This window comes from Lampris incognitus, chromosome 3 (genome assembly GCF_029633865.1).
Source record: "Lampris incognitus isolate fLamInc1 chromosome 3, fLamInc1.hap2, whole genome shotgun sequence".
NCBI lineage: Eukaryota > Metazoa > Chordata > Actinopteri > Lampriformes > Lampridae > Lampris > Lampris incognitus.
The window spans coordinates 30301665-30319839 of record NC_079213.1 but is presented as its reverse complement, the minus strand read 5'-3'; the positions used below and the strand labels follow the sequence as shown (position 1 = coordinate 30319839).

The following is an 18175-nucleotide window of genomic DNA, read 5'->3' as shown; positions in this document are numbered from 1 at the left end:
TGTGCCACCTGTGTAAAATTCGCTGGTCAATATAATACCAGTAACGTTAATATTGTTTTATTTGTACAATAACATTCTTTTGCCAGTTGTAAAGTCAGTGTTATGGAATATGACTTATAAAGTCTCAGTTCATAGCCGGGTGAACACCGGCACTGAGCATAGCCTAGCTAGCTGGCTACGATTTCGCAGTTGGACATAAATACAGTACAGTAATATTATATTCACAAAATACAACCAATAGTGATGTTCAATCTTACTTGTGAAAAGTAATCCCCCGAGCCCTGTTTTCGACGGTCCGTCGATTGGAGCAGGAATATGCTGAACAGTGTTCTGGCATCTTTCTCAGTCGTCTACTCTGCTGCTAGGCAACTCGTAGGATAACCGATCCAAGATGGCGGCCGTATTTCTCGCGCCCCAACAGCCAATGCGGCGTCTACTCTTTATATGTCTATGGCCTCTACCAAAATAAAAGGGGGCGTCCGGGTGGCGTGGCGGGCTGTCGGTCGTGATGTCACAACGCCGCCGATCCTTGGAAGATGGCGCCTGGCGTCGCGTTGCCCTTGGAAACGGCCCAAGTCCTAAAGACCGATTAAACTGGAGAATGGGTTACGCTTTTTTTTCCTTCCCTTCTTGGAAGAGAAACGAAGGAAAGGACATAGAGGACTTAACCAAGAGGCGCAGGGTGGCCTGGGCTGCAGCAATGAGACGCAAATCTATCACGTTCAAATACATTTCGGCGGCAGTGTTGGTGTGTTCTCTGCATTTTCACAAAGCTAAGCTCCCCTTTCTCTCACACACACATAACGTACATAGCTAACGTTACCGTACGGTCTCACAGGCACTGAACTGTTAAACTAACTGCGTTAGATGGATGATGATAACGTTAGCTAACGTTGTACTTGGATACGATTTGAGTTAGCTATGATCGAGTTAGCTCGCTATGATACGAACGATTAATGATCCATAGCGTTAACGTTAGCTAGGCAACGTTTATGCAAACGTAAACAAGGCCTCTGATCCTTGGAAGATGGCGCCCGGCGTCGCGTTGCCCTTGGAAACGGCCCAAGTCCGAAAGACTGATTCCGTTGCCTACTAACACGGGGGAATCCGGGATGTGGATGTGTGTCCTGGTCGCTGCACTAGTGTTGAGTCTTATCTTTTGCCTACTCCCAGGCCCAGCTCCTTTACTAGCGCCTCCTCTGGTCGGTCGGGGCGCCCGTTCGGGGGGAGGGGGAACTGGGGGGAATAGTGTGATCCTCCCACGCGCTACGTCCCCCTGGCGAAACGCCTCACTGTCAGGTGAAAAGAAGCAGACAAAAGAGAAAAAGCAGAGAAAAGGGACGCCTTGGAAGAGTGGGGTAATTAGCCGGATACAATTGGGGAGAAAAAAAAGGGGGGATCCAAAAAGGGATAAAACCCACAAAGAAGCTTGTAGTCAGCTTTAATAAAAGCTCATGTGCATTGCTCATTTTAGATATAAATTAATTTTTATTTAGTGTTTTAGATGGTGCCATATTTGAAAATGGAAATCCAAATCAAGATGCTTTACAAGTTTAAATAGATTTACTATTGTTGCTGAGACCAACTGGTGAGGGTATAAAACTGTTTGAACTACATGTTAGCCTATGTGTAGGAAGTTAAATGAAGACAGTTTTAAGTAGCGTTAAATGGACTGTGTGGGTGTACCAGGATTCCCCACTGAGCCTGTTAATACTGAAATGTTTAAATGCTGATTTCAACCAGGGCGGCATGGTGGCAGCGCAGTGGTTAGCGCGGCCGCCTCACAACAAGAGGTCCTAGGTTCGAGCCCCAGGGTAGTCCAACCTTGGGAGGTCGTCCTGTGTGTGGAGTTTGCATGTTCTCCCTGTGTCTGCGTGGGTTTCCTCACACAGTCCAAAAACATGTAGGTCAGGTGAATTGGCATTACTAAATTGTCCCTAGGGGTGTGTGTGGGTGGGTGTGTGGGTGTGTGTGTGTGGGTGGGTGGGTGGGCCCTGTGTGATGGCCTGGCGGCCTGTCCCCCTGCCTGCCGCCCAGTGACTACTGGGATAGGCTCCAGCATCCCCGCGACCCTGAGAGCAGGATAAGCGGTTTGGATAATGGATGGATGGCTGGATGATTTCAACCAGCTGCAACAAACCGAGTTAATAGTAAAGACAAACAACGATAACACAGATTTAAAAAAATGAGTTTAATCATTGAGCATATACAAAATAAAACTGTGTACAGATGTTAAAATTTAAATTTGAGCAATTATCTCTAAAAAAATTTCCTCAAATTAAAGGTAAAAATCCAATGTACAAGTGCCCAAAAACACAAAACTCATCAAGGACAGTTAATAGAAAAGAGGTTGAAGGCTTCAGTGAATCAGTCCCGACATACCGGCTTTGTTGTCGTCCAGCCGGTATCCAGTTTCCATCCTGTTACTGTGGAAGTACTGGGAGCTGTGGGAACCCTGCTAGCACTCATGACTATGCTAATGCAATAACAAGCCTTCCCAGGCAGACGCTTACTTAAATAGCAGATGTACTGAATTTGAATTCTAAAAAAAAATTTAAACCATCAAATACGCTCAAATTACTGGTCTCGTCAACAACGCCGCCACTTCTTGAGGTACTCCCAAAGCCATACAAGAGGTGGAGGAGACACATTCCAGAATTATTTCACACCATGAGACCAAAATATGACGTCAAACTGTAATGACATGAACAATTCAAATGTGGACGCCACTCGGTTTTAGAATAGTGGGGGGGGGCATGTTTTTGATGAATGGACTTGATTCGGTGAAGAGACTTTTAACCTCTGAACATGTAAAAATACACACTGATGTGAAAAACAAAATACTTTTCACGTCACACCAAATTTGTACCTCTGTACATAAACCTTGAGATGCCTGAATTCGAGACCTGTGTGTGTGTGTGTGTATTTGGCCTCTTCTATGCTCAAAATGTTGCTGCTTGTGTGAATTTTGTTTGGCTGCATGGAACAATTCCTTCCTCAGCATCACCACTGGGAGACATCTAGCATCCTAAAAGACCACCAGGTGGCGACACTAGATACTCGGGTGACAATCATGACAGGTAACGTGAAAACTGCTTCCACTGAAAAAAATAAACAGCCAAATGCCGTTTTTTTTTTTTATGGCAAATCATGTTCCTCAGCTCCCTCCATCCCGCTATTCCCGGACCCCTGTACTGAGTGTGTTTGTGAGAAGGCTACACAGCACCAGTATACCCGCTTATCCATGAGGTGCACGTGCGTTGTGCGAGTGCATCAGTCTTCCAAAGCAAAGTCGTAAGGTTGGAAGTCATCTCGAAGACGCTTGCTGCACTCCTCCTCCTCCTCTCTCGTCTGCTTACACTCCTTCCAGTCTGCACGGGTGGGGATGTTCATCACCGCCTCGCTAGCTAGCACCTCCCTACATACACACACACACACACACGCACACACACAAATACTGTTACAAATTAAGAAGTCTCATGCTCATGTCAGAGGTCACATTCAGTACCGACTATGAGATGAAATCATTCAACCCTCCAGGTTTAAATAACCATTTGCAAAGTTTCTCCAAGTGGAATTTACAAACTGCTACTGTATGTCCAGCCAACTGTCAATACGAGCATCACCCCTGTGACTAAGCTTGTTTAACCTGTCATGTTAACGTAGTCAGTAGACTGAGCTAACTGTCGCTAACTTACTGGTATGCAGCTCTAAGTACCCTTCTATTGTCTCCATGAAGTAGGAGGTGTCGTGTTCCCAAGTTTAAACTATAGAAGGAATTTCTGAAGGTCAGATTTGGGTTTCGGGAAAGGAATGAAAATAAAAATATGGGGTGCCCAGGAAGCGTGGCGGTCTATTTCGTTGCCTACCAACACAGGGATCACTGGTTCGAATCCCTGTGTTACCTCCGGCTTGGTCGGGCGTCCCTACAGACACAATTGGCCATGTCTGTGGGTGGGAAGCCGGATGTGGGTATGTGTCCTGGTCGCTGCACTAGCGCCTCCTCTGGTCAGTCCTCCCATGTGCTACGTCCCCCTGGTGAAACTCCTCACTGTCAGGTGAAAAGAAGCGGCTGGCGACTCCACATGTATTGGAGGAGGCATGTGGTAGTCTGCAGCCCTCCCCGGAACAGCAGAGGGGGTGGAGCAGTGACCGCAACGGCTCAGAAGAGTGGGGTAATTGGCCGGGTGCAAGTAGGGAGAAAAAGGGGGGGTCAATAAATAAATAGGATTATCCTTCAGTCACTCAGCATGGCGTCCATCTGTTTTAGTCCCCTTGACAATATGTTTGCAGCGTTTCCCTTTCTGTCTTTTACCTAACCAGTTTCTATCATACGGTGCGTCAAAGCTGCTCTCTCCGTTGCCCTTAGTGGGGTATCAGATGTGAGATGAAGTAAAGAGACTCACTAAATGCTTTTTGGTGGACTGCTGTATCAATCATTATTTTGCAAACGGCCAGTTATGGACATCAAGGACAATTTTTTATTCCTCTCCAAGACTGGAAAACCACAGAAAGGTGAGGGAATCAGTTCATCTGGACACGTTTGTTGAGAGAAACGTTTCATCCCTCATTCTGCGTGACCTCTTCAGTCTCAACTGACTGCAAAAATGTTCGGCATGTGATGCTGGCTTGTAAAACAATCATCGGTGATGGCGCACATTTATTCAGACCACGGCCCATACCTTCCAAACTGTAGCGGGAAGTGTTTCTGGATGCGATAGAAGAGCTTCTCCTCGGAGTCCAGCTCTACGTAAAAGTACGGGGTCCCCGGAGGAGCAATCTGAAAACAAACGTGAATAAAAAAAAACAAGTTTATGGGCATTCGTTTGCATCCGTTTTGAGTTTATCGTGTCTTTCACATCTCGCACCAGCTTTGTGCATGCAAAGGGATAAATGAAAAATCACACTGGCGCATTTGTGTGCGATATCCTTTTAAAGATGCGTTTGTGTGGTGCACATGCCGACACGCACCTGCTTGAGGTCAGTGTGTTCTGGTATCTCCATCAGCTCCATCTGCTGTTCCTGCCCCTGGACCATGAAGGCCTCTTTGATGTCCTCAGTAGCACACTTATCTAATGGTACCGGGACTACCTGAAGAAACAGAACCAGAATTTTTGTTACAGCATCTATGTATTATCTCTGTGTGTACATACGAGTGTGTATGAATGTATGTATGTGTGTGTGTGTGTGTGTGTGTGTACGTGTGTGTGTGTCTAGCGACACCTGTATTTGCAGATGCTGGCTTCGATAGTTCCTCTCAAAAATCACACAGCGCTCTCCTTTGCTCCGGTAGAACTTCTTGAGGGTTGTCTTGTACTTCTCCATCTCCTCCACCACCTCTGAACTCAGCTCCACCACAGACTGGTAGTGTCCGATGGGCAGGATTAGGACGTGGTGGGGCGTCAGACCACCTTTAGCCAATGCCAAGTAACACTGGCAACAGAATAAAATATGCATATGGCGTTTTTAACATCTGATTGTTAAGAATTGTTTCTATTAACTTGTAAATAGTAAAGGTTGGTTTTGCACAATCGCGCCATATGATATCCAACTTTTACAAGATCAGATCCTTACAATACTGGTGATACTATTTCAATACTGCGAACCTCAACTTTAAAGTATTCAAGTTGCAAGTTGTTTATGATTTTTTTTCTTTTTTGTGGCTTTTTTCCGCTCTTTTTCTCCCCAATTGTACTTGACCAATTACCCTATTTTCCGAGCTGTCCCGGTTGCTGCTCCACTCCCTCTGCCGATACAGGGAGGGATGCAGACATGCCCCCGCCGATACATTTGGAGGGGGACGTAGCGTGTGGAAGGATCACACTATTCACCCCCAGTTCCCCCTACCCTCCGAACAGACACTCTGACCGACCAGAGGAGGCGCTAGTGCAGCGACCAGGACACATACTCATATCCGGCTTCCGACCTGCAGACACAGCCAATTGTGTCTGTAGGGACGCCCGACCAAGCCGGAGGTAACATGAGGATTCGAACCGGCGATCCCCATGTTGGTAGGCAATGGAATAGACTGCTATGCTAACCGGACGCCAATTTTTAATATCAAACATTTTATGAATCAAGGGGACAGAACATTGTATGTTTTATATATGATAAAATGTGTACACACAAATGTAGGGCTACTATTTAAAAAGTAATCATCAGTTCAGTTCACTTGTGCCTGGATGTGTGCCTTGGGCATAAACACATTCTTTGGGGGGGGGGTCATGTATACAGTAGAAAATATGTTAAATATGTCCTTTATATGAACCCTGTCAATGGACCTGGCTCTTGTTATTCCTATTTATTTTCAATTTATTACCATTTGTTAAGGAAAACATCATAAGTGTGTGACTACCCCCCCCTCCCAACTGTACACTTGGTTGCGCCCATCTAGCCCACACTACTAACTCAGTTGTCTGATTCAGCATGTTGTTGCTGCTATTAATGTTCGCTAAAGAAGCTCAGAATTGGATCTCCTAACGTTCTTATCCACCTCACATCGTTCTGTGCTGTGATGGTGGATTTTTTTGGTCAGTCAGTGGAGGTGAACAAATGGAGGAAGTAAGCTGAGAAAGCAGGAACGTGTCATGCCATATATCCCCTGATAGGAAGTATACCTCTGGCCGCTCTGTGGGTCATAGCATCTAAAGTATAGCTCAGATTGTTTCAACCCTGGTACCATTCGACTCGGCAGAAAATGTCAAACATTTTTGATGGATAACATGTGTATGTTTGTTTAAAAATGGGGGAACAAAGACACCTATAAAGTGTTTGTAGAGCAAGACATTTCTGTAGGGATCTGCTAGCAAATGGCTCCTTATTTCTGTGTTTGATCCCACAATTTGAAACAAACAAACACATGATATACTTCAAAAATGTTCAATGTTTTCTGCTGAATCAAAGGTACAGGGTTAAAGCAACACGGTGGCGCAGTGGTTAGCACTGTCGCCTCACAGAAAGAAGGTCTGGGGTACTAAGTCCGGGGTTGTCCAACCTTGGGGGTCATCCTAGGTCGTCCTCTGCGTGGAGTTTGCATGTTCTCCCCATGTCTGCGGTGGGTTTTCTGCAGGTGCTCCGGTTTCCCCCACCATCAAAAATGTTAGGGTTAATACCCCTGTCTGTGTCCCTGGCCGGGACATGGCAAGACAAACTGGAGTTGGTCCGCAAACGCTGCACGGCAGCTGCCCACTGCTCCTAGCTGCACAGCTAAGATGGGTTAAATGCAGAGAAAGAATTTCCCCACGGGGATCAATAAAGTAGTAAAAGAAAAAAAAAAGCAATCTCACCTCTACTTTTGATGGTACAACCCTTAGAGCGGCCAGGGTTACACTTCCTATCAGAAGGTAACGTCCGAAGGTGCTAGCGTCCAAAATAATGCCTATACCATAGTTTCGCCCTTGTTGTGTGTATGACTTACATGTGCTCCTATGCTGATGACCAGGTGCTTCTCCACCTGCGGACTGGCCAGACAAAACCAACATGGACCAGTGGGCTGAGCTGGAGAGACACAAAGTTTCAGGTTGGAAACAGTGAACAAACAAGAAAAGGAAAGAGAAATTATCCTAAAAAAACTTTAGCAGTCTAATTAAGAATTAGTTTAAAAAGATAAAAATGAGTGTGTTTTTCCCCTCTTGTCTGTGTTTATGTAAATGAGGGCGTTGTATATCTGTCGTATATTTATTTGTACTTGATGTCATTTCGGAGGATGCTGGGGGGGGGATAATACTGGATTTATTTCATATGTTGATTGTGATTTGTAAAATGCAAAATCCCATAACTATAAGTTTAAAAAAAAGAAAAGAAAGAGAGAGAGAGAGAGCGCGAGGGAATGGGAGAGCATGGCAGGAATTCCATGATGGGCTACCTCATCCCAGCCTTTGAAAGAGTGATGGCTGAAATTTATTTCCTTGTGTACTCATTCTTGTATACGGACTACTTTATTTATCTGTATTACTTTAACAGCCATCTTTGTAAGCCACCAGTTAAGACATGTTCATTATATGTGCAAAGTTACCTGTCAAATAAACGTAGTTCTGATTTTAAGTGCACATTAAAAAGTTACAAGTGAGATTGTGCGTACTTTTTTTTTTAAGACTGGTTATTTTGCTTACATCTCACAACTACTAGTATAACTATAACTACATCTACTACTACTCTCACCAAAAATAAGTTACTCAGCATGTTTATTTCATTGTATTTAAAAATTCTACACAAAACGCTTTCAGGAGACTGGGCCCTGTTTGCAGTGTTCGGACTCTTTTTAAGAAATAATTTCTCATGACTTTTGCTTGGATAGACATGGCAGGTGTTGCTTATGGAAGATCATATAATTCAGTATTAAATATAGGTGGAAGCCTTAACACTTTAAATGGACTGTGTAATTTTAAGCTGGCCACTGAACAAACAGCCCAAACTTAAAGCACTGATCTGCAATGTCAGCAGCTGAAAATATGTGATCTCATCTCATCTCATCTTCAGCCACTTTTCTGGGGTCGGGTCGCGGTGGCAGCAAGCTAAGTAGGACACTCCAGATGTCCCTCTCCCCAGCAACGCCCTCCAGCTCCTCCTGGAGGATCCCAAGGTGTTCACAGGCCAGATTGGACATGTAGTCCCCCCAGCGCGTTCTGGGTCTACCCCGGGGTCTCCTCCCAGTTGGCCGTGCCCGGTAAACCTCCAAAGGAAGGCACCCAGGAGGTATCCTAATCAGATGTTTGAGCCATCTCAACTGGCTCCTTTCGAAAATATGTGATCTCAGCTAAAAATCATGTCTAAAAAAGGCAACCTCAACAGGTAAAAATATAATAACCTAACTTGACAACTTTCCATGACCTCAATAATATTTCCAGGATAACTGATCAATCAATTTTCTAGACGTTTTCCATGACTGGGAAACTAGTCTACAAAGTTCCAAGTTTTCCAGGTATTTCAGGACACATGGGAACCCTGCGTTAGACTCACGGGGCCTTCGAGGTTGTTTGGGCTGTCCTTGGTGTTGCCTGTTTCCATCATGTGACTGTCTCTGGCTGTGTCCATCTCCGTCCCGGGGCTGTCCCTGCTTACACCTGTCTTCTTCTACGTGTCTCTTCCTGCCGCGGCCCCGAGGACTGCCTCCCTGCCCCCTGCTTAGGTCAAAGAAGAACTGGGAGGCTGGCTCCTGATGGACACAAGAAAAAAAAGAGTCAGATTTCAATGGGAATTTCAAAATGAACAATGAAGATTAGCAAGTCAAAGCACAAGAGGCGCAGTGAAAAAGATAAACATTATGAGACAGCATAAATCTGATGAAGCTGGATAATATTGTCTGCATGGTATCTGTTCCATTTGCAAATGAACTCTCTTTTAAAGCCAAGTGACAAAACAGGGATATAATCTGTAGAAAATCAGAACGACAATGGAAGGTCCACAAGTCCGAATTAGCACATAACACCTTTAAAACCCAATGTTAATTTGCCAGAAGGTAGTTAAGGATGCGAGAGCAGAATATCTCCCTGATATGATATTAAGAAATAACCACAATCCTAAAGTTCTCTAATTGATTGAACAGAATCAATTACCATGTGGAGGGACCATTAATGGTCCCTCCACTTCCACTTCTTTTTTTGAGCCTGATGTTGAGCTGTCCAAAAAATTTCTCATTCATTTTGTAAATAAGGTGGCGAATATCAGGTCCCAAATCCAGCCTGGCCCTTGCATTCATTCCATTCCCCATGTTAATTCTGCCTTTTTACCCAGTTTTAATCAATTACAATTTCAGTGTTAGAGAGTACAGTCTCCAATATAAACTCCTCCTCCTGCATCTTAGACATCATTCCCAGTAAGCTGCTCAAGGGGGTATTTTCAACTATTAGCCCCGTTATTCTGCAAATTCTTCATAATTCTCTGGCCTCTGGTTCCTTTCCAGACAGTTTTAAGCATACCATTGTTCACCCATTGCTGAAGAAACCTAATTTAGATCCCCTGTCCTTAAGTAACTACAGACCAATCTCCAAATTGTCTTTTTTAACTGAGGCTCTGGAGAGAGTAATTTCATCTCAATTTGATTTCTTTTATGAACACTAATAGTGTTTTTAAAAGTTTCCAGTCCGGTTTTAGAGCACTTCATAGTACTGAGACAGCTCTAGTTAAGGTCACTAATGACCTACTGCTGACAGCAGACAGAGGTGACTGCTCTATTTTAGTTCTTTTAGACTTAAGTGCTGCCTTTGACACAGTCGATCACAGTATCCTCTTACGTTGCTTAGAGATTTGAGTTGGCATCAAGGGCTCGGCTTAGTTTATAAGGCTCTTACCTCACCAACAAAACTTTTTCTGTTGTTCTGGCTAACTATACTTCCTCGATGGCTCGGTTGAGTTTTGGTGTCCCTCAAGGCTCAGTTCTTAGTCCCCTTCTGTTTTCTATATACATGCTGCCCCTTGGTCACATTATTCAAAATCATGATGTGTTTTACCATTTTATGCTGACGACACTCAGTTATACATGCCACTAAAACCCACAGATCGCGCCCTAGCAAATCTCACAACTTGCCTCTCTGACAATAAATCCTGGATGTCCGAAATTTTCTTAAATTTAATGAGGATAAGTCCACGGTCATTCTGTTCGGTCCCCCAAATTCCATCAGTCCTTTCGGTATTAACCTTGGTGGTCTGTCAGATAGTCTTAAGCAGGCTGCTGGGGATCTTGGGGTGATATCCAATGCTAATCTCGGTTTTGATAATCAAATCAAACATGTTGTTCAGTCATGCTTTCTCCAGCTCAAGGTAATCTCCAAAATAAGGTAATTTTTATCAATTGCAGATCTGCAAAAAGTTGTACATGCTTTTATTTATTCTCAACTTGACTACTGCAAAGCACTTTACTTGGGTATCAGCAGGGGCTCCCTCCACCATCTGCAGTTGGTACAAAATGCCACTGCTCAACTCATTACCGGGACAAAAAAGCATGACCATATCACTCCTGTGCTTGCCTCCCTACACTGGCTCCCTGTTATATTTTGAATTGATTTTAAAAGTTTATTTCTCACATTTAAGGCCTTAAACGGTCTTGCTCCTACATACATTTCTGATTTATTGACCTGGTATATGCCCTCTTGACCATGAAGGTCCACTGATGATGCCCTGCTGGTTATTCCCAGGTCTTCATTTGTCACAATGGGTGATCGAGCTTTTGCTGTTGGAGCCCCCACACTATGGAATTCTCTTCCCATTGAACTAAGACAAACCAAGACTCTGGCTTCTTTTTGATCTTGTCTTAAAACTTTTCTTTTTGTGAAAGCTTTTGCAAATGTTTGATTTTTATTTATTCATGCCATTTTTATTTTTACTCTTACTTACTTGGTCTTATTCTTATTTTTCCTTGTCTGGTTTTATTTCTTTGTAAAGCACTTTGTAACATTGTTTTAGAAAAATGCTATATAAATAAAGTTATTATTATTATTATTGTGTCGCTGTTTCTCGCACTCACACATGCCGTACCTCCTCCTTTGATGTGTCAAACGCTGGCTTCTCTTTCTTCCCGCCCCTGTACGGGTTCTCTGTAACATCCTGAGGCTGCTTCACCAGTTCAGATGGCTCCATAATCTTCATTGGAACTATGTTAAAAGCATACAGGTACTGAAGGCAAAAGAAAGAGACAGGACAGAAATTATCAGCAGGTATAGAAATCGAGGGGGGGTATCCTCACTTGTGCAAGCCTTTTTATTCGCTTTTTTCCCCGCTTTGTATTCGTTAACCGTCATGGTTTTAAGAAATGTTTACATTTACATATCTGGCTATCATCAAATGGTGAAGTTGCAGGAACTAATACCTTTGTAAGGCCAACACTCATACATACAGAGACATATCATATCTTCAGATGGGCAATTTTCTTTTTAGCTTTCTTGGAATTTCAGTTGTCTATCTTCAACAAAATGTCTGTGATGTGAGATGGCATTTTAATAATTTCATGGACAACTGTTTTCTCTTAAGTCATAGGCACTCTTATGGGTAAAAGAACAAGGAATAGTTGCATCACATTTTTTTAAACAAATAGCATATGTACAATCACATTTTTTGCAAAGCTTAAGAAACCAGGTCTTATGTTACCAAACCTGAGTGAGTGTGTGTCTACATGTCAGCAAAATGAAATATTACCAATCCATCACAAGATGAACTACTCAATGAATTACATTATCGAATTGTATGCATGATGGCATGCTGTCATTAATTAGTTTTCCCAGTAAAGGACACCCTTTCTCTCACCTTCTTCTTGGCAGGGTTGTTGACAGTTGCAAGGGCGATAAAGCGGCTGACATGCTGGGCATTTTCCTGGAGGACCATGTGATTTCTATGAATGGGAAAATAACAAACATTGTTATACTTATCGGGATGTATCATAACTTCCCCCTTAAATCTAACATGAATCATTTTCTGGATCTGTGGTTCAGTTGCGCAGTATGGACAGGTGTATGTACCTGTAGGGAACTCTTTCATAGTGAGCACCTTCTAGTGCAGCAAAATGGTAGCGCGGCTTCAGTTTCTCAGCAAGGTTGGCAATGGAACCTGATCCACAAAATTTTGAGTTCACTTCCTGCAACACACAATGCATGAGATGACTCACGGAATGGGTGGTGGTTTGGCAGGCTTAGAAACAACATGGGCCAAATAACAGTTGGAAATATCTTTATGCATGCTCAATAATCCAGTAAGAAATTTGTTGGAAATAATTCTCTCACTGTTTGCTTTCAGCTGTATGGGGAGCAGATAGATGCACCTGCAGTATCAGAAGAATTCATATGACATCTGGCAGGGTTGTCAATCACAGAAAAGTACTTTAATTGGCTTTAAAATAGCATTCTGTGACTGTCTGAATTTGCTAGCATTTGCAGTTTTATCTGTCATAAAACCACCCACCTAATTAGGCTGCAAAAAACTGTGAAAAAGGATTTCAAAGATCATATTTGACTCAGGTTTGGTTTTAAGTTCCAAAATGTCAAATGCTAAAAGTATGCTAATTAAAGTTGCATTCACGTCATAGCATAGAAAACTCAACAATAATTTGATCAATTTTAGTTATTAAGTATTTAAAGGGGTGTGTATCCACCCTGTACACGTTGGAAAAAAACTGATTTTAGGGTGGGAAGGGGGATGGGAGAAGAGAAGGGGGTTGCTTAAACAGAGAACATGGAGATGCAAGTGTGACTTGCAGTGTGTCACCTTTTTTAAATTTGTCCCTACTGACATCATTACCTCAAAATCTTTACTATATCATCAATCAAGGTGATAAAGCTGACAGGTTTCATCAGGTACATGGCATGTGGACATTTCTACAAATCATATGCATGATTTAAATTTAATTAAACTTTTGAGTTTATATGGTGTGAAATAAACAATGCTATTTCAGTTAAACAGACTTTAATATGAAGTGATGTCTAATTTGCTGTAATGCCTGTAAAATTAGGTACATTGATCTGGCATACAGTATGATGTTGCACTATTGAGATGTGCCTTATCTTTCATATACCTTAGCTGACAAAATTATTGCATTATAGGAAAAATAAAGTGAGAATGTGAAACTTGATAGACTAAAAGAATGTGAAAAAGACTGGCAAGACTTTCTCCCGTTTCAGTGACAGAGCACTCTTATAAGAATACTATTTTCAGTACTTCCTCCAAACTACAAACTCTTTACCGGGGTATTCCCGTATAGCCATACTCCTCTGGGCCACTGTGGCGTCAGCAGGATGTCCACTCCTTTGAACTTTGAGTTATTCAATAGCGGGGACACCAGGGCAGACAGGTCATTAGGGGTGAAGCAGTGAGCTGGGGCCGGATCCTGGAGGGCCTCCCGACCACTTACGTAGGCAATCTGTAGGCCTGATGCCCCTGTGAACACCCCGCGACGACCTAGGAGACAATAACCCACACGTTGACACACACTCTCAAAGTGAATATAGGCTTGATGTCCTCATACAAAACTTTACATCCTTAAGTACAATGATGTATTGATGAAAATAGAATATAAAAATGTGATCACATGCAGTAAGCTTGGAAGCTCCCAACTACCTGTGGCTTACCCAGGTAGGTGATGTTTTCAGCCAGCTCACAGCCATCAGCACTGGGAAAATACTTCACTGTCTCCTGGGTAGCTGCTCCAAGGATGTAAGTGTGGATCGGAGCTGAGGGATGGAAAAGAGAAAAGAAACATAGGGTGTCATTTCTAAAGAAATTAGAGCTAATCATGGGAAGAAACTAATGTAACAACTGGCCTATTAAAGTGGCAGAGGAATTCCACAATTCAACAATCTTTTTTATCGAAGAGAGAGCTAGAAAAACAGGTGTTTCTAGTATCCTCTCAAACTAGACCACTCTTGTGAGTCGATCACACTGCTAGGTGTCTGTTCGAAGTCTTATCAATCAGTCAATCAAGTTGCATTATGGCATTCATTTCAATTGAAATAAACAACAAATTACCTATAGTTATTTTTACTTTAGCAGGTATTTTGTTTTGCAAATGGAGCACCCCAGGTTTAGACATGTTCTTTTAGCCAAATCTGGTTAGTTAGGCTAAGTAGACACTTTATTATAATTACTATTATTTTCAAACAAGAAGCAAATAGTTGTTGCTAAAAACAATTGCTTGAGAATAAAATGCATAAATGACAGAGAAAAACAAATAAATGTGGACATTTATTTTAAAAGATGTGAAGATGGCACAGACATTGCAAGTCCCCATGCTCTTCAGGCTGGCACTCCAAAGACTGGACAGAACAATTCTGTTTAAGATAGTATTATTGTGGTTGGGCATCCATTACTTACCTTTCTTGGCTCCAGATTTGTAGCCCTGCCATTCTGCTTCGGCCTCTGGTGTCGTTCCAAAGAACTCTCCCACACAAAGCAGCAGCTATAATCAAACATTATATAAGCAAGCAGCAACTGGAACTGACAGTTTATCAAACTATTTCACTAAAGCCTATCTTTCAGGGTTGGTATTTACAGCAAAATCTGACAACATTTGAAAACATGGCTACTACTACTACTACTGCTACTACTACTACTACTACTACTACTACTACTACTACTCTTGGCTGCTCCCGTTAGGGGTCGCCACAGCGGCTCATCCGTTTCCATTTCTTCCTGTCTTCTGCAGCTTCCTCTGTCACACCAGCCACGTGCATGTCCTCCCCTCACCACATCCATAAACCTCCTCTTTGACCTTCCTCTTTTCCTTTTCCCTGGCAGCGCCATATTCAACATCCTTCTCCCAATATACCCAGCATCTCTCCTCCACACATGTCCAAGCCATCTCAATCTTGCATCTCTTGCTTTGTCTCCAAACAGTCCAACCTGAGCTGTCCCTCTAATATAATCGTTCTCAATGAAAATCTTAGCATCTTCAACTCTGTCACCTCCAGCTCCACCTCCTGTCTTTTCGTCAGTGCCACTGTATCCAAACCATATAACATACGTAGATGGTCTCACAACCATCTTGTAAACCTTCCCTTTAACTCTTGCTGGTACCCTTCTGTCGCAAATCACTCCTGACACTCTTCTCCACCCACTCCACACTGCCTGCACTCTCTTCTTCACCTCTCTTCTGCACTCTGCGTTACTTTGGACAGTTGACCCCAAGTATTTAAACTCATACGCCTTCATCACCTCTACTCCTTGCATCCTCACCATTCCACTGTCCTCCCTCTCATTCACGCATAGGAATTCTGTTTTGCTCCTACTGACTTGCATTCCTCTTCTCTCCAGTGCATACCTCCACCTCTCCAGTTTCTCCTCAACCTGCACCCTACTTTCGCTACAGATCACAATGTCATTCGCGAACATCATAGACCTCAGAGACTCCTGCCTGATCTCGTCCGTCAACCTGTCCATCACCATTGCAAACAAGAAAGGGCTCAGAGTCGATCCTTGATGTAATCCCACCTCCACCTTGAACCCATCTGTCATTCCAACCGCATACCTCACCATTGTCACACTTCCTTCATACATATCCTGCACCACTCATACATACTTCTCTGCAACTCCCGACTTCCTCATACAATACCACACCTCCTCTCTTGGCACCCTGTCATATGCTTTCTCTAAATCTACAAAGACACAATGTAACTCCTTCTGTCCTTCTCTATACTTCTCAATCAACATTCTCATTTGAAAACATGGCATGACAGCAAAATATCTATGTTAGATAGAAATAACCATATTGGGAACAAATATTATTTTTATCAAATTAAGTGCCACCTTGATGGTTTTGCACTGCATATTTACAACAAAGTGTGCATGTACATCCCCAAACTAAAAAGGCTGCTTATATTACAGATGATGAGTGACGTTTCCTGGCCCAGCAATATGATCAGTTTTAAACAATGTAGTTTGCATTGGTAATACTAGGCAAGTCTCCACATCCTGTAATGGGTTCTCCTTTTTATGACCATAAATACTGACTCTTGTGTTTACCAGTATAATTGACAGGTGTGCTGCTATGTAGATTAATTCAAAGTGCACAGCTGATTGTGAAACATTTCTACCAAAGGAAGGACTTTATTTAACTCCAAATCTTGTCTTGAATGAACCCCAGTCAGCCTACAACACAACCTTCCAGGTTCGTTTGGACGCAACGATGTGACTTTATAACAGACTAGCTCTGACTTACATCGAACTGCCCACTTTTCTTCTGTATGGTCCGCACTCGGTTGAACAGAGCATCCACCTTCCCTTCAACATCCCCACACGCCAGTCTGGATGAAAAGAGAGATACACACAAATGTCACACACAAGCATATAACCTAAAAACAAAACAAACGTGATCATAAACTCTCTTCTATCGCTGTGGGGTTTTTTTTTTTAACTAACGTTGCCGTGCATCTCTAGCCCGGCTGGTCTAACGCTGGAAAGCATCACACAAGACCTCATGACATACATTCACTGTATGTCTTGGCAGTGTCAGTGATCCAAACAGTAAATGACCTCATTTTCAGTTTTAACCACCAATGGTGATGGTGGCCGCCATTTGGATGCTGCCTGCCCCTCCACTCCTCACCTAAGTTTTTCTTATTACATGATGATGCTGGTCGCGTGGCTTGGGTCCTGGACTGCTCCGTTGGCACGTGGACACTGCTTGGCATCCTGTGCATCATGTTCTTCATAAATTTTATGTCCATTATAATTCTGTTATCCTCTTTCAATGTTGTATTGTGTAAATTGCGTGAACACAACATCCATTGCACGCTGTCCGTCTTGGGAGAGAGATCGCTCCTCTGTTGCTCTCCCTGAGGTTTCTTCCTATTTTTCTCCCTGTTAAAGGGTTTTTTTAAGGGAGTTTTTCCTTATCCGATGAGAGGGTCTAAGGACAGGATGTTGTGTTGCTGTTAAGTCCACTGAGGCAAATTTGTAATTTGTGATATTGGGCTATACAAATAAAATTGAATTGAACTACTGCAACCCACTGACATGCAGCAAAATATGAAACCCCAACTAGCCAGGTGAACAGTTTCAGATTTAAAAAAAAGAAAAAAGGACTGAACCTCGGGTGAACTGGCCTCGTTGCTTTAGGGTGTGTGGCAGCGCGAGGGAGAAAATTGGGCACTTACAATTAATTGAAGAGCTAGAATCCCACGCTGGGTGTGTTTTGTACAACAAAAATAACAATATTCAAGGACCCGGCAAATAAATAAACTTACATTCGTAACGGCTGATCTCCCATTTCGAAGCCGACCGTTACTACGATTTCTGCAACTTGTCCCGTACGTCGGTAGTATTGGTCCCGTCAAACTAACCGCGGAACCTTTGACTTCTGTACTTAAGAAATCGTTCGTAAAACCCACCCGAGAACTTGCCTTTTTATTATCAGTATAAAATATAAATAATGTTTCATTAGTACTGGTCGTCTCTCTCGTTTTTTCAATTTTACAAAAAAAAATGGTCAAAATATATCTTTAACCATGCTCACTAGTCCAGGTATGTTTTACACGGCTGACTTTGCGAGTGGACGTGTTGGTTGCCATGTCCAGTAAAAACACGGAATTATTTAGATAATTGTCGAACTCCACAAAGGAGCAACGGTGATATTTCAGTATTGGCAGAAACAGCTTTAGTAAATGTCGCGTACTTACACTGCTTTGCCCACAGAAAGCGTTTAAAAAGCTTGGGTCCTGCTTTCTGGACTGTGCTCAGATAATGTCAACGTATCTGG

General features: G+C 42.9%; 1 protein-coding gene across 1 annotated transcript; it reads right to left on the bottom strand.

Moving 5' to 3' along the window:
- Nucleotides 1–2172: 2172 nt before the first annotated feature.
- Nucleotides 2173–17723, bottom strand: cwf19l1 (CWF19 like cell cycle control factor 1). Its single transcript, XM_056275935.1, has 14 exons — nt 17664–17723; nt 16637–16721; nt 14794–14878; nt 14052–14153; nt 13667–13881; nt 12450–12565; nt 12238–12322; nt 11473–11610; nt 8959–9154; nt 7418–7497; nt 5224–5433; nt 4972–5091; nt 4683–4780; nt 2173–3418 (listed from the first exon to the last, which is right to left on the bottom strand). The coding sequence occupies exons 1-14, from the start codon at nt 17684–17686 to the stop codon at nt 3274–3276; spliced, it is 1698 nt and encodes a 565-aa protein (XP_056131910.1). The 5' UTR covers nt 17687–17723; the 3' UTR covers nt 2173–3273.
- Nucleotides 17724–18175: the final 452 nt, after the last annotated feature.

Excerpts from the sequence above, each read along its gene's own strand:
- cwf19l1 (XM_056275935.1), bottom strand. The coding sequence starts at position 17,686 with ATGGGAGATCAGCCGTTACGAAT. Across the intron at positions 12,323-12,449 it reads TATGAAAGAGTTCCCTACAG|AAATCACATGGTCCTCCAGG; the intron begins GTACATACACCT and ends TCCCATTCATAG. Across the intron at positions 7,498-8,958 it reads CAAACAACCTCGAAGGCCCC|CTCAGCCCACTGGTCCATGT; the intron begins GTGAGTCTAACG and ends GTGTCTCTCCAG.